Source organism: Aquarana catesbeiana, linkage group LG05 (genome assembly GCF_042186555.1).
Source record: "Aquarana catesbeiana isolate 2022-GZ linkage group LG05, ASM4218655v1, whole genome shotgun sequence".
Lineage (NCBI taxonomy): Eukaryota > Metazoa > Chordata > Amphibia > Anura > Ranidae > Aquarana > Aquarana catesbeiana.
Genome location: NC_133328.1, coordinates 50,562,469 through 50,578,262, shown reverse-complemented (window position 1 = coordinate 50,578,262; position 15,794 = coordinate 50,562,469). Strand labels below are relative to the sequence as shown.

Sequence of the window (15,794 nt, the reverse complement as noted above, 5' to 3'; positions counted from 1 at the left end):
GAGGAAAGACCACATCCTCCACCCTGGCCAACTGTTGGGGAGGGACAACACACACCTCCTCTCCCTTCTCCCCCTGTATCTGCTGCTGGGAAGTGATTGCCACCTTCTCACCCTGAGCCTCCGAAACTGCCACAGGTGTGGGGCAGAGGTCTTGGACCCTCTGTCCGGTTGCCAGCGCTTCAGCTGGGGAAGTTCCTTGTAACTTCACAGATACTTCTGTTGGTGCTGGGAAGAGCACAGTGAAGTTTGGCCCTAATAACAGCTCTTCTTCTGCTGGAGGCTCACCAGGTTGTTCTTCCTCAGCAGAAAAGTCTATCAAATCCCCTGTCTCTGCAACTGGTGTCTGGGGATAAAAGTTCACCATCTCCTCTCCATGGAACCCAGAAGATGCTATCAGTGCTGGGCAGAGGTTAGCAGAGCTCTGCCCTGTTGTCAGCACTTCAGGTTTGGGGACGGCAATCTTCAGATTTTCCACTGCTGATTCTCTGGCATGCTGCTGGACAGGCACATTCCTCCATCCAAGATCATCCCATGCAGAAACAGGATCATCAAGGTCAGTCAGCACTTGCTACATCCGCCATAAGACCTCCGCCTCCCTAGCTGTGGGGCCAGGTTGGCAAAGCACACTGTTACTCTGCCACATTGTCAACTCTTCAGCCAGGATTTCAGAGTTGTCAACTGGTGTTTCCTGATAGTCCCAGGCAAAGGGAGCCCCACCCTGCTGCTGAGCGGAGTCTAGCAGCTGTCTGTAGGCCATCTCAAGCTCCCATTCCTGAACGGCCAGAAACTCCAAATCTTCCTGTGCCCAGTGCACTTCCGAGACATTCAGTCTTCGCTCTCTGTGCTCCATTATTTCCTCCAAACGCCACTCCCGATTACTCCCAAAGTCAGGGTCCTCGGACAGCCTCCAGTACAACAATCCCAGGCCATCATAGTCAAAGCCTTCCGTGGGGCTGTCATCCGGTGTCCACGGGCACACTTGGCAAACATACCACTGGAGGGCTCTGTAGCTCTCGTCCAACCGCATTTCTGCCCAGATCAGCCTGCTTAACTCAGCTGTCCACTCCTGGTTCGGCTGTTCCCCCAATAACAGCATTTGCACTTCATACTGCGACCAGTACCTGGGCAGCGAGGGACACTCACATGAGTGTAGACAAATGGATGGGCTGCGCACCCCATAAAGTGCATAAAGAAACGACGACAACCCCCTATTGGGGCTTTAAAGCAGCCAATAAGATTCAGTAAGGGTAGTCAAAAAAGGTTGATTTTATTAGTACAAAAGTTTGTATAAAAATAGATAAATAGCTTCTGACAATTCAAGTCAGGACATGAACTAAATACAGCATAAAAATTGCAACAAACAATATTCGTGGTTTAGAAGCAATACAAAGTACAATGTATTATGAGACAGCCAAGGTTTCTTCAAATGTTAAATCCTTATGACATTGCAAAAAACAGGGCCTGTGAATAGGAGCAATGTACAATACAGTGTATGGGACAACAAGAATACTATATTAATACTGACGCGTTTCGACCCTCACTGGGTCTTCTTCAGAGGATGGGTTGTCCACTGTGGAAATGTAAACATATATCGAACACAGTATAAGACTCAATAATAGCAAACCCATGTGCATGCAGTGTAACATATTTACGTAAATTCCATAATTACCTATTACAGGTTTCCTGGCAGTACAGAGTATAAGAAAAATAGTTCCTCCTATGTCCTCTGTCTCCACCGTATCGGGCCGACTCCCCAGGGGGGGTGGAACACCAAATGCGCCTTACGAGGGATCACGTCTACATACCCCCACATGTGCAGTGGAGGGAAGGGACTGCGAATGGCCAAAAGCTGCACCCAGATAAATTCACGTAGGTACTAGAAGTAAAAGGTGAGGAGTCAGTTAACTCCTCCAAATGGTTGAGAATTTCCCTAACGCGGAGCAATATGATGGGTCCATGGGTCTACAGGGAATCACATGGAAAAAAAAAAAAAAAAAGGAAAGAATGAATGTTGGTGCTAGAGAAGTGAGCAGCTAAGTGTGAAGAAATTGTGAAGGTGTGTGGCAAAATTGGACAGACAAGCAACAAAAGCCCTGGCGACCATCAAGGACCATATGACCGTAGGAATATTGAGTAGAAGGCAATGGGGCAACAGCTCAAACAAACCACCAATGTTAGTGAATAATGGGGAAAAAAGACCAACCAGGGTTGGATGGAAGGGGGAGGGGGGGGAGGAAGGGGAGGGAATTAGGGCAGGCAAATAGAAAGAGGGGGGGGAACGGGAGGAGGGGGGAAAAAAGAAGGGGAGAAAAAAAAAGGGGGGGGAAGATTAGAATGAGGGGGGGAGGGCAGGAGATAGAAAGAAGGGAGGGGGGAAAAAGGGGAAAGGGAGGGTAAGATAAGGGAAAAGGGGGGGAAGAGGGGGGGGAAGAAAAAGGGGAAAGAAAAAGGAGGAAAGGAAAAAGGGGAAAAGAAAAAGGAGGGGAAAAAGGAAAGGGAAGAAAGGGGAGGGGATTAGGGAAGGAAAGGGGGGGGAGAAAAGGGGGGAAGGAGGGAACGGAAGGGGATGAGGGGGGGAAGGGGAGAAAGGGGAGGGGGGGGAAAAAGGGACGAGGAGTGAAGTGCAGACAAGATGGGAAGGGGGTGCACAGGTGAATATGAGGGAGGGGAATGGGAAGTGTTATACTAGAGAGTGAAAACACAAGATGAGCACAACCTACCACCACCCAAAAACATGCTTAATAAACCGTGATAAAAGTGCATAAAGTGGTGGCGGAACTGTTTACCCAATTGAACAGACCAGTGTGATTAGATGATCCTGATTCTAAAAAATTGGAGTACAGATAAGGGGTCATTAATAAAAAAGGGGTTACAGAGGAGGTATGCTGGAAAGCGTATCGAGTGTACTTACCAATCTCTCAGTGAGTGCTTGGCCAGGTATCGCATGGTTTACAAGGATTCAATAGCCCTCCTCTGAGACTTAGTGAATTTATAGGGAGTGTCAATTGATTGACTCCCTTCAGGTGCAGACTGACACATTCGTTCCTCCTCCTCCCCCACTGGGGGAAAGAGCAGCACAGCTGTGTGCTCGAACGTGACCCCCCCCGGCGTTCCGGAAGAGTGTGTGCTCTCGGGCACTCCCATCACCTCCGCTGCAACTGCGCAGGCGCCGTAACGTCACGCGCACGGCGTCCGGAGGGGATCCGGGACACCGCTGGCAGGAGAGAGGTGCCCAAAACCAGGTGTGGCCACCTGGTGGGCGTATACGGGAGACGCAGGGCCCAAGCGTCTCCCCTCTTCTCCTGCCAGGAAGGCATAAATGGTGTGCTTCCGCCCCCTGGAGGATGAAACCGGCATAAAGGGGGAGACAAATAGGACACAGACAAACAACAATTAGATACGCACATAGTGACATTGAAACATGACTCCACCATTTTTTGTCACTTACTTACTGGGTGGTATGCATAAGATCTCAGTGGCTGGGAATAACCCGTAGCCAACCGTAATCAGTGCATTGTACTATACCTGCCATTATCACCTAGAAAATTCAAAAGAAAATTTTTTTTGAAAAAATATAGTTGGCCCTGCTTTGATGCAGTATGACAATCAGATAATACATTTGAACAGAGCAACGAAAAGGAAAACAAATTCCATGGTGCAAAGTATAGACCTGTGTGGATATATAAAGAACTATGAACTGTTTTCAGGCTGAATTCATCAAAGGGTAGGATATTTAGAGGTATAAAACATATTTGTTATGTTCCATTTACCACACATAAAGTTATACATCATATACAGAAGTTTATTGGAAGTGGTCGTGATTAGCGATGTTAGTCGCATAAGGGGAAATCCAGGCAGGAATGGATGTTGGGGAGTGGAACTGCTAATTAGAGTATATATTAGAAAAGACAATGATGGGATGGAAAAAGGAAAAAGGGAAAAAAAAAAAAGAAAGAAGTAGATGGTGATATACTTTTTAGTGCGTCTCCACAGAACACTGTGGGACGTCGAAAAATGAAAATGGAAATAAAGTTAATATAAATTCAATTGAATCAAATCAAATAAATTAATTTAAATTGAATTAGACCGAACTAAATTAAATTGGAATAAATTAAACCAAATTAGATTAAATTTGGTTTTAATAAAAAAAAAAAAAATATTTCCTTCCCATGCATTCATTGTGTCTTTCCGGATGAAAACCCTTGCAGAAAAGGGGCAAACGAAATTGATTCGTTAAGGCCCGGTGGAGAGGTGGCCTGCAACTGGAATATCCATCTCTGCTCTTTTTGCAGCAGAGACTTGTTCCAGTCGCCACCTCTCATTGGAATCCGTATTTTGTAAAGGGCCACAAAGGTCACCCTTGGGACCCTATAGTTGTGTTTAAAAATGATGTGCCTCCCAATTGGGAGATACGGGTTCCCCACCTCCATACTGTAGACATGTTGGGAAATGTGTTTCCAGAATTCCTGCCTGGTCTTTCCCACATAATACGCGCCACACTCACATTCCATCAGGTATACTATTCCACGGGTGTGGCAGTTCACAAATTGTGTGGGTGTAAATGTCTTACCATTTGGAAGGACAAAGATTTTATCTTTCTTAATAAGTGAACAATATGAACAATGTCTACAGGGGAAAGAACCCACTGTGGAGCAATGCCTCAATCTCCTATTCTCATTGATGTATTCGCTCTGGACGAGCTTGTCCCGTAGTGACGTAGCTCTTTTGTATGTTATAGTCGGTTTTTCCAGAACGAAATCACGCCATTTGGGGTCATCCGTGAGGATGCTCCAATGGCGCTCTATAATCTTTTTGATAGCCTGATGTTGTCGAGAAAAACGCATGATGGTCCGGGTAAGGTTGGATTCAGGGCTTTTGGAGGGTTTGGATCTAAAAAGCAGCTGGGGTCTGGGATGTTCTATGGCTCGATTGTATGCTTTTTTAAGGCACGATCGGCTATAGCCCCTTGCTAACAGTCGATTCTGAAGTCCCTCAGCTTCTTTTTTAAACAAGGCATCATTCGAACAATTGCGCCGAAGGCGCAAATATTGTCCATAAGGGATAGAGTTCTTTAGTGGAGTGGGATGGAAACTGTCCGAGTGGAGGACTGTATTCCCGGCAGTTGTCTTTCGAAACAGAGTACTGGAAAGATTTCTTTCCACAGTAACTGAAATGGAGACATCCAAAAAGGTGACGCTGTGGGGGTCATGGGTCATCGTAAAACTCAAGTTGCGGTCATTCACATTAATCCGATTAAAGAATTTGACTAGTTTGGTCTCAGGTCCCTCCCAGACGACGAAGTCGTCGTCAATATACCTCAGCCATTTGGTTATATGGCTGGTGTATATGACAAGGTCCTCGTCGCTGAAGAGGGACTTCTCCCACTCCCCCAGGTACAGGTTGGCATAGGAGGGGGCACAGCAGGTCCCCATAGCCACACCCTGCACCTGGAGGTAGTGGGAGTTGTCAAAGCAAAAGTAATTGTGGTGCAGTATGTAGTGCAGACCATTCAGAATAAACCTGACCAGTGCGGGATCATACAGAGGATGCTGTTGCAAGGCCCTTTGCACAGCAGCCAAACCCTGAAGATGGGGGATGCTGCTGTACAGTGCCTCAACGTCGATGGTCACCAGGATAGCATTGTCTGGTATCTTAAGATCATTGATGAGTTGTAGAAATTGTATTGTATCCTTAACAAAGGAGGGCAAAGACAGAACAAGGGGTTGCAGGTGTGCATCTATGACTCGGCTTAGGTTTTCTGATATAGCTCCGTTGCCGGAGACAATCGGGCGACCAGTGAGTTTGGCAGAGTTTTTATGAATCTTGGGTAGACTATAGAACGTAGCCACCTTAGGATGTGAGGTCCTAACAAATTCATAAATGTTCTTGGTAATTTCACCTCCAAAGAATGCACGATCAACCATGCTGTAAAAGCTGGAATTGTATTGATTGATGTTAAGAGCTGAGATTACTTTGTACCATTTTTTGTTCTTTAGAATATCTAGACACATTGAGACGTAGTCGTCATTGTTCATGACGACCACATTGCCCCCTTTGTCCGAAGGTTTTATTACAATTTTAGAGTTTTTTGTGAGGCGCTGGAGGGCCAAATCTTCATCGTATGAAAGGTTAGCCGGTTTTGATTTGGTTTGTGGTAGTTGGCATATATCATGAATGGTCTGTCTTAAAAACACTGCTACATTGGGATTAATGCTTGAAGAAGGGAATGTAGTGGAGGCCTTTTTGAACATTACTAGGGGATTTGGAGTCGATTTGTCCACCTCCTGCAGTAAGGCGTCCAAATCAATTAGGTCTATTAAATCCACCGTATTGTTTTCTTGGTAAAGGAAAGTTAAGTCTCGTAAGGCCCTTCATTCCTTTAAACTATAAGGGGACCCATCCACAGCGTCAACCTCGGGATCCTCCTTAGCATGCAGGTATTTTAGTAATAACCTGCGTGCAAAGAGTTGTAGGTCAGTAATTGTTTCAAAGACGTCAAACTTTTGTTCAGGACAAAAGGTAAGTCCACGGGATAACAGTTGTATCTCACTTGATGATAAGTTAATGGAGGAGAGATTAACCACACTTAGGTGGTTTGTTGAATCCGCACCACAAAGGGGTCCAAACCTTTGCCTATTTTGTTGGTTTGTGGGGACCCAGGTCCCCGAACTGAGTTTAAAGCTTTTTGTGGAGCTGCTTTGTTAGAGCCTGCAGGTGGAATAAGTTGTTGGGGTTCCTGTGCCAATGAGGTGTTACTGTTGCGTTCGAGGGGCACTGTCCTACCCACCTCAGCAGTCTGTTCTTTAGTTGCTGTATGGCCAGATAGAACATCTTGGGAATCTAATTGTGTGGGGGCAGTGTCCATCGCTCGTTTTTTAGAGTCGTGTTCAGGAGAATTCCTGAAACTACGGTCTCTTTTTTGTTGTGCTTTACTGCGCGCTTGGCTACGTTGTGAGGAATTTTTTAATACAGATTTGGAATCCGAAGGTCTCCGAGATTTTGAAGTCTGAATGTTGTTTTTGTTTTTGAGCTCCCGACGTGGGTGATTATTCAATGGGGACCTGTAATTATTCCATCTGTAGGCATGGCCCTCCGAAAAAGCATGTTTGTCTCTCCAAAATTGCATTTCCTTGTTGTGTAGGATTTTTTTGTTAAAGGTCGAGAGATTTTCTTCCAGTAAAGTCTGGGATTCAGAAAACAGGGGGTGTTGGGCGTATTCGGTCAATGTTTGTTCCAATTTGTTGATAACATCGTCTAGGAGGACAATTTGTTTGTTGTACTCCCTGGACAGGATAGACATCATCTCCCTGGAGCACAACTTGAGTTTGGCCTCCCATTCGGCTTTGCACTCATCACTTATTAGATCAACGTTTGGAAAGATCTGGACACGTACTCCATAAGGATTGATCTGTTCCTCGAGGTATCTGCCAAAACTTTTGACGTGCCAAAAGAGGGCAGATTTCCTCTCGAGTATCTTAGTTAATTTTTGAAATAGTGATGTAATGGACAAAGTTTTTTGGTCTCCCTGTTCGAAGGAGTTCTCATATTGAGTCATTAAGTTGGCCCAATCAGCCCCTGTAAATTTACTCATCCTAAATACGAAGTCACAATCTTTGATGGCTAAAACAAGTATTACAGAGACAAAACGAAGAAAAAGAAAATTTCTTACACCTTCACAATTTCTTCACACTTAGCTGCTCACTTCTCTAGCACCAACATTCATTCTTTCCCTTTTTTTTTTTTTTTCATGTGTTTCCCTGTAGACCCATGGACCCATCATATTGCTCTGTGATAGGGAAATTCTCAACCATTTGGAGGAGTTAACTGACTCCTCACCTTTTACTTTGTTTCTAGTACCTACATGAATTTATCTGGGTGCAGCTTTTGGCCATTCGCAGTCCCTTCCCTCCCCTGCACATGTGGGGGTATGTAGACGTGATCCCTCGTAAGGCGCATTTGGTGTTCCACCCCCCCCTGGGGAGTCGGCCCGATACGGTGGAGAAAGAGGACATAGGAGGAACTATTTTTCTTTAAATACTCTGTACTGCCAGGAAACCTGTGATAGGTAATTATGGAATTTACGTAAATATGTTACACTGCATGCACATGGGTTTGCTATTATTGAGTCTTATACTGTGTTCGATATATGTTTACATTTCCACAGTGTCCAACCCATCCTCTGAAGAAGACCCAGTGAGGGTCGAAACGCGTCAGTATTAATATAGCATTTTTGTTGTCCCATACACTGTATTGTACATTGCTCCTATTCACAGGCCCTGTTTTTTGCAATGTCATAAGGATTTAACATTTGAAGAAACCTTGGCTGTCTCATAATACATTGTACTTTGTATTGCTTCTAAACCACGAATATTGTTTGTTGCAATTTTTATGCTGTATTTAGTTCATGTCCTGACTTGAATTGTCAGAAACTATTTATCTATTTTTATACAAACTTTTGTACTAATAAAATCAACCTTTTTTGACTACCCTTACTGAATCTTATTGGCTGCTTTAAAGCCCCGATAGGGGGTTGTCGTAGTTTCTTTCTGCGACCAGTACCTTACATGGATGGAGGGGAGAACTTTTCCCTGGTTTCGCTGCTCACGGGCTAGCGCTTCCTTCCAGATTTCGCAGCGGATAGAATCAAACCATCCTAGCAAGACCTGCTCTGATACTGGTCCTCTGTGCTGTATCTGCATCTCTCGCAACCTCCTTCTGAATTCCTCTTCCATGGTGGCTGGTATCTGTACCTCTCCTCTCCTGCTATCTGGACCTTGGATCTAGGTGATGGTTTGGATATGTTCACGGCAAGGAAGCATGATCCCACTATTCCCTCCATGGCTCTCAAGTAAGTCTTTCAGCGTGGCTCTCCTACAGGCTGGTTTGGAGTATCCCAGTAACTGGAGAGCAAATCCCACGGCTGCCAACCAATGTAACGAGCCCCTTGCTCGCTCGGTTACACTCTCCTGACACTCCTCTGCGGCTATAGAATCAGACTGCAGATCGCAACATCTGATGGTTCGGTCATCCGATGCTCCGGAACTAGAACTACAGCTATGTGCCATTCTAATCCAGTTGTGTAGCTCAGAACAAACACCAGGCAGGCTGTATGTAAGTTCAACCAGGAATCTCTTTTATTGAAAAATACAGGCTCTTTTATACAATAAAAGAGGAGGTGCGTACCTCCGGCTCATATTACATACACTGTGACCAGAAACCTAATTAACATGGGCTAATTAACTAATCCCTTTAGACAGCCTAGATGACTCAGACATGACCTTTAGGCCAGACTGGCCGTCTTGTAGCTCAGAAAACCCAATCAACATTATCACAATAGCAGAGTTAATTAACACAAACAACAATGGGGATCTAATGACTCTTAGATCCCATACTAGAGACTTATTTACAATACACATTCTAGCAAGCAACAGACAGACAGGTGGCTGAAATTGACATCAGCATCTCCTAGCAGTATTTGTCCCAGCATTATGAATCAGCCACTATTTCTAATATGGCACTATTTCTAATACCACCTCAAGGGTCCCCAGGCATACAGCTCACAAAGAGCACCGTTCCCCCAAATGCCAGGGCCCACGATCGATCGGCAAGAGGCTAGCATTCAGTCCTCTCCAAAAGTCTCTCTCCCGGCTAGGTCTGTCACAGTTACAATTAACATACCAGTCTGGCTCATGCCTGCTCCCGCCATGCTGTCACTGTCCAGGGGGGACAGGGGGGCTTCTGTTTGCTCCTCCCCCACGCTACCACACCATTATATCTCACTCTCCAACTCCCGCCCCACCTCCTCTGATGCTCCCTCACACCGTACTGAGTACTATGGATTTTGGCACAGGGGAGCCGCATGGGCCCCCTGGAGCATGGGGCCGGGTCACAATTGAAACTCCTGAGACCCATATAGCTAAGCCCCTGATGCTTCATTTCTGGCTGTAGTAATCTAAGTAACTGACTTGTAACAAGTAGGTCACAGTTAGGTTGGAGTAAAGTCATAACACCTGGTATCCATACTTGTTTCGGGAGAGATCCTGAAGTTGTAAGCGTAAGTATTTCTCAGAATCTAATAATAATCAAACTATGTAGGGTTCAATTGCTGACCTCCTTCTGTATCTGGCTTCAAAAATCTAAGTCGGTAATCTGGAACAAGTAGGTCACAGGTTGGAGTAGTAAAGTCATAACTCCTGATATCCATACTAGTTCCAGGAGAGATTTTGGAGCTGTTAGGGCAAGTACTTCTCAGGTCTGTTTATCAGATTAGGTTGGAGGGCAGCATGAGTGAGGTGCAGGGGTGGCATTAACGTTACGTTTATTGAAGAGGACCAATCACAACTGGACTTCAAAAATTAAAATAATTAGCCTTAAATAACCATAGTTGGGCAGGTTTATTATATCTGCCTCTGTATTTAATTTGAGAAGGGTGTTCCATTGAAGATATACACCCACTCTCCTCTGTTGACTTTGATGACTGTTACTGGCTATTTGTGAATCTCTGTCAGACATATAAAACCTTTAAGAGGATCTCTGCATATGTGTAAGGGCGCACTTTCTTTGTAGATGTTTTCGGTCAGATGAGGACTGTCCAATAAGCCACTCCTAAGCATTAGTAGTAATTGTATCTAGTTATGGATCCCTGTAGATAAGGACATTGTTTGATAGTTTAATTACACAAATGTAATTTGTTGCTCTCATCATATTTGTGGTCCACATAATTACCTCTAAAATTCCCAAAAAGTGAGTTCAAACAAGCCAAGTTCACTCATCAACGTCTACAACTTACTTTATCCTCAATTCTATAAGAACGATAGCTAGTGGATGGATGACCTTTGGCCCAGTTGGTATAATACACTCCAGTCTGGTCTGTCCATCGATATCTCCTATCCCAACTGATATCATTCAATCCAATCCAGACAGGATTTTTAAAATCTCTTAAATTGTAAGTCAGGAAAGCTGGAAGAAAACATAGATAATTTAGAATAGATGAATATATACCAGTATTTAAATCTACATAGGTAGAACAGACATCATAATTCAATTGCCATGGAATGACATGCGTTATTGTCCAGGAACATGGATGGGAGGTGTGAAAGTTGTGGAATCACCCTGTTCAAGTTTCCTAATTGCCGAATTATCCCTCCAAAAAACAAAAACAAAAAACATTTTGAATTAAAGCGGTAGTAAAGGTTGCAAAAAAAAAAAACTCTCCCTGTAAGGTAAAGGCATAGTGTGCTAGTATGCATTGAAAACTAGCACATTATGAAAAACTTACCCTCCAGTGGCACACTGTCACCACTGCAGAGGCTTCCATCTTCACCCGGTTTTCCTTCTGGGTACGTGGGCTGTGGCCGAGCCACCATGACGTCACTCCTGCACATGTGCATGAGAGTCACAGCCACAGCACAGAGCTCTAAAGGAACGGCAGGGGCAGGGGCAGAGGCATAGCTTGAAGCTTGTGGGCCCCGATGCAAAAGTTGACCTGTCCCCCCCCCACTACTTCCAACAAGCGTGCAGATACATCCATCGCACGCCAAGATACTCAAAGTGGCTTAAGAGTTTTGAGTCCCCAGAGTTCCTCTTTACATCAGAGGGCAGGGATCACCGCTCGGGAATCAGAGGACAGGGATCACCGCTGGAGAGTCAGAGGACAGGGACCCCTGGCAGGTCACTTAGCAGAGCTCCTTTCCCATCTCAGCACTGTATACAGCCCCCCCCCCCTCCCCCCCCCCCCCCCCACACACACACACATTACACAGGGCTGAAATCACATTCCTTTACACACAGTCTGTTAGTCTTCACAGGGTGCATCTGGCTTTTATGTTGCCCTTCTGACCTGTGAAATTCTCTGGTCGGAACGGCAGTGTAGTTGCAGTAGGCAGATACACCCTGTGCAGAGTGCAAAGCCATGTGACACAAAATCTGGAGCCTGTAGCCCTTCAGGGGCCCTCTGAGGAGGTGTTAAGGAATTTGTTTTAGCAATTTTCTGTTTTTTCTGTCAGTGTTGGCAGGTGTTGGGGGAAGCTTACCTCCCGGAGGTGTGTGTCTTTTCCTCAGTTGTCAGGGAAGTGGGGTAAGTAGACATCCCCGGGTGGGTACAGAGAATCCCAGCTGGTGACTAGGAGACACTGAGCAGTGTCATACCTCACCAGTGACATTGGTCCCATCGTGGCTACTGGACGGCACTCTCCTCCTCTTAACTCGCTGAGCTCAGTTACCATTCCATGTTACCAGCACACAGCACAGACACTTCCCCATTCTGGGCTGTTCTCACCTCGTGCTCCTCTCCATTCAGGAAATGGCTCACAGCTTCTCCCCAGGCAATGGGAAGAGAGGGGTGTGGACTGTGGAAGGCAAAGTGGAAGCCCAGTACTGGAGCGTGGCTGTGGGGCCCTAGGGCAGATCAGAGCTGGATATTGTGGAGGATATTAAAATATGACAGGGAGGCTGCAGGGGCCCCCTGGAGCTAGGGGCGGGGTTGCGATTGTGACCCCTGCAACCCCTTATGCTATGCCCATGGGCAGGGGTATGCCATCACTGCTTGCCATCTGCTGCTTGCAAAAATATCTACTAAACGGTGCATGTTTAGGAGATTTTCATTTAACCTACAAGTAAACGTTATTTATTAGACTGTAAACTCTTCTGAGCAGGGCCCTCTTAATCCTCTTGTATTTTATTGTATTGTAACTGTATTGTCTCCCTTTTATATTGTAAAGTGCTGCGTAAACTGTTGGTGCTTTATAAATTCTGTATAATAATAATGATAAGCTTACCTCTAGGTAAAGATATATATTTTATACAATGTATATTGTGTCAGTGCTGCACCTTGTCACGGTGTCCAAAGGCTTAGATGTCATCTACGGTTTTCACTTATGCAGGTTGAGGGGTTTTGGGATGTTTGTTCTAAATGGAGAAAACAGGTTTTGCTGTTTTCTCCAGGATTGGTAACACCTGCATTGGATCCAGATTTAACAGGAAACCAGCATGTTAATGATTGTCCCGGTGTGCACAGCCGCTTAAGGCAAGGGACAATGGAAATGCACAAAGCGGCCCCAAACCTTCTCTTCTTGGGTCCCCTGCCAGCGCTCCTGGCGCCTCCTCTCTGTCCAGTGCCCCCACAGGAAGCTGCTTCCCATAGGGGCACTTGTTTGTGTGTTCACTCCCAAGCCCTGCTGCTGCCTCCATTGACACGGACAGAGGGACTCGACCCAGCCTTCTGCTCCCTCATCACTGGCTTTGATTGACAGCAGCGGAAGCCAAAGGTGCCCATGTAAAGCCAGTGAGACCCAAAAGCGAGGGGAGAGAAGAGCTGCAGACATGCACAGCCCTGGATTGAATGAGGGCTCAGGTAAGATTAAAGGGGGGGTGCTGATGCTTGAACATTTTTCACCTTAATGCAAGGACCACTTGAAGTAGATAAAAAGTGCTAGAATTGAGTGACCCCCCCGCAATATATATGGTATTCGGTTCTAATGAAAGCGCTTATATAAGGCAGAAAGCATTGCATCTCAAAAGTGTCTTCTGGACTAAATCCTTCCTATAATATCTACATATGTTTTGGTGATACAAGGGTTGGGGAGTGGGGACTGAATTGACACAAGGATTGCTAAGGTAGGTACAATCTCTAAACACAGCTCAGTCCAAAACCTTGAAGAAAATCAGAACAACCTACGGACTTATTTTATTACCTTGTACCAAGTCATCATGTATGCTGGCAAGATTTCCTTTCAACAGTTGACATGCTGACCTTCCGTGCTCCCAGTCCACCAAATCATCCTCTTCTTCGCCAAATATTTTATAACACTACAACAGACAATGTGCCAGTTATTCAACTGCATTAAGGTATACCTTATAGAGTCAAGGCAGCTATTTTGTGTGTAAGTCTTTTCAGAGCAGGCAGCCTATCTATACACCGGGGGAATTGGCAAGGTGAATATTGCTTCAGCACCTCAAATGCAGAACTGTCCATAATTTAAACCAAATCACTTTGTTCCTCTTTCTTTCCAGTTGTCATTCCTGTTGATCCGATTTCCAGACCTCTATAAAAAATGTACTATTTAAAGTATATCTTCTGTAACACCCTTCTAGTTAGGTGCTGGGATTGGGTAAATTTACTTCTGGCTCACTGTATCCTGTGGAGCTCCTGCTGTCTGTTAGGCAAATTTAGTTTTGCCTTACTGCATCTCGTGTGGCTGTTTCATTATTTCAAGTCTGCTCGATGTTTCACTTGCTGCAGGTTTGATTGCAACGAAACCGACTTTAGGCTCCATTCACAATTGTATGACCCCCCAAAGTCTCATGACTTTGAAGTGCAACTTTGGTGCAAACTTAATGCAACGATAGCTAGCAACTTGGATGCGACTTTGGCTTTGACCAATGATAATGGACAACTGTATCACAACTGTCACATGTAAAACATTTAGGTGCAAACACAAATAGAAAGAAGAGCACACAGGCTCTGGTTCAAAACTGTTTATTCAATAAATAGAAATGTATATACCATCAGTACACTTACAAACGTAAGCAGATACAGGTATTGAATTCCGGTATCCCTCAGCAAGGAGCGTCCTGAACCAGGCTAGCGGCATATACTTCAGGAGACAAGGTGTACATGTCAGCGAGAGGGTTAAAACTGAAGTCTATGGCCTTCAAGTCGCATGAAAGTCGGACCAAAGTAGTGCATGAACTACTTTGAAGCTGCATAGATATGAACGGTACTCACTGGAAAACATGGGGTGTGACTTGTCATGTGACTTTGATGTCCAAAGTCTCATGACGAGTCGCACAAGTGTGAACGGAACCTTAGCGTCTACGCTCCCACATTTGGGTCCCCCATTTGGTGTGTTCCACTGAGGGTGCAGGCCGGGCTAGGAGTCCACCTGAAGGCTGGGTTCACACTAGTGCGAATTGGATGCGGGTTTCCCAATTTAGAATAATTTCCATGTATGAAGTGTGACAATTTAATTCCTGGAATGCCCACGACGTAGAACTATGGTGGTGAGTTACACAGCCATTCATGAGCGTGTTCGAACATGTTCTAACATGCACTTGCCTGGGTCGCAGACCAGTTGATTCAGTCTTTACGGAGTAGTAGAAGAAATAACACATGTGCGTTGTGCTGTTGGTGGAAAATAAGTGACAGGAATCTGGAGCAGTGGATTAACATCAAATTATTAGTGATTGTCGGCCAAAGTGTGAATGAAACATTAGCTCTGTTACATCAGGATTATGATGAACATTTCATGAAGAAAGCAAATGTTTTGGAATGGCATATGCAGTTTAAGGAGGGGTGGGAAGATGCCCCAGATGAAGCAAGAAGTGGGCAGCCAAAAACGCAAAGGACGGATGTAAATGTGGAAAATGAAAAGGTCACAGGAATCTGTTTGGAGGAATAGACCAGAACTCTGGCCTGACAAGCAGATTCTCCACCACAACAATACTTCTGCACATGATGCTTTAAGTGTTCGCGATTTCCTGGCCCAGAAATCCATTTCGAAACTTGGCCAACCACTTCCCCTGACTTATTCCCCTGACTTAGCACCCTGCGACTTTTTGCTGTTTCCAAAATTACAAAAATGCCTTTAAAAAGACACAGATTTTATGACATTCCGGATATCCAGTGTACAGCGACAAAGATACTGTGCAGCGTTCTCAAATCGAATTCCAGTAGCACAGACGTCTAGAAAAGTGCATCATTTCACAAGGGGACTACTTTGAAGGGGACAACAGCGGCTAGTGTATAGGTAAGCAAATATTTGTATTACCGTTCATTCTGGGAATTAAATTGTCAA

The 15,794-nt window shown here is 45.1% G+C and overlaps 1 protein-coding gene across 2 annotated transcripts in view; it reads right to left on the bottom strand.

Moving 5' to 3' along the window:
* LOC141144246 (macrophage mannose receptor 1-like) overlaps window positions 1-15,794 on the bottom strand; it is a 246,203-nt gene that overhangs the window by 104,229 nt on the left and 126,180 nt on the right. For both annotated transcript variants that reach the window (XM_073629729.1, XM_073629727.1), the window contains exons 21-22: window positions 13,692-13,806; window positions 10,790-10,959 (exon numbers count right to left, since the gene is read on the bottom strand). In XM_073629729.1, coding sequence (XP_073485830.1) covers window positions 10,790-10,959; window positions 13,692-13,806 — 285 coding nt within the window. The remainder of the gene's footprint in view (window positions 1-10,789; window positions 10,960-13,691; window positions 13,807-15,794) is intronic.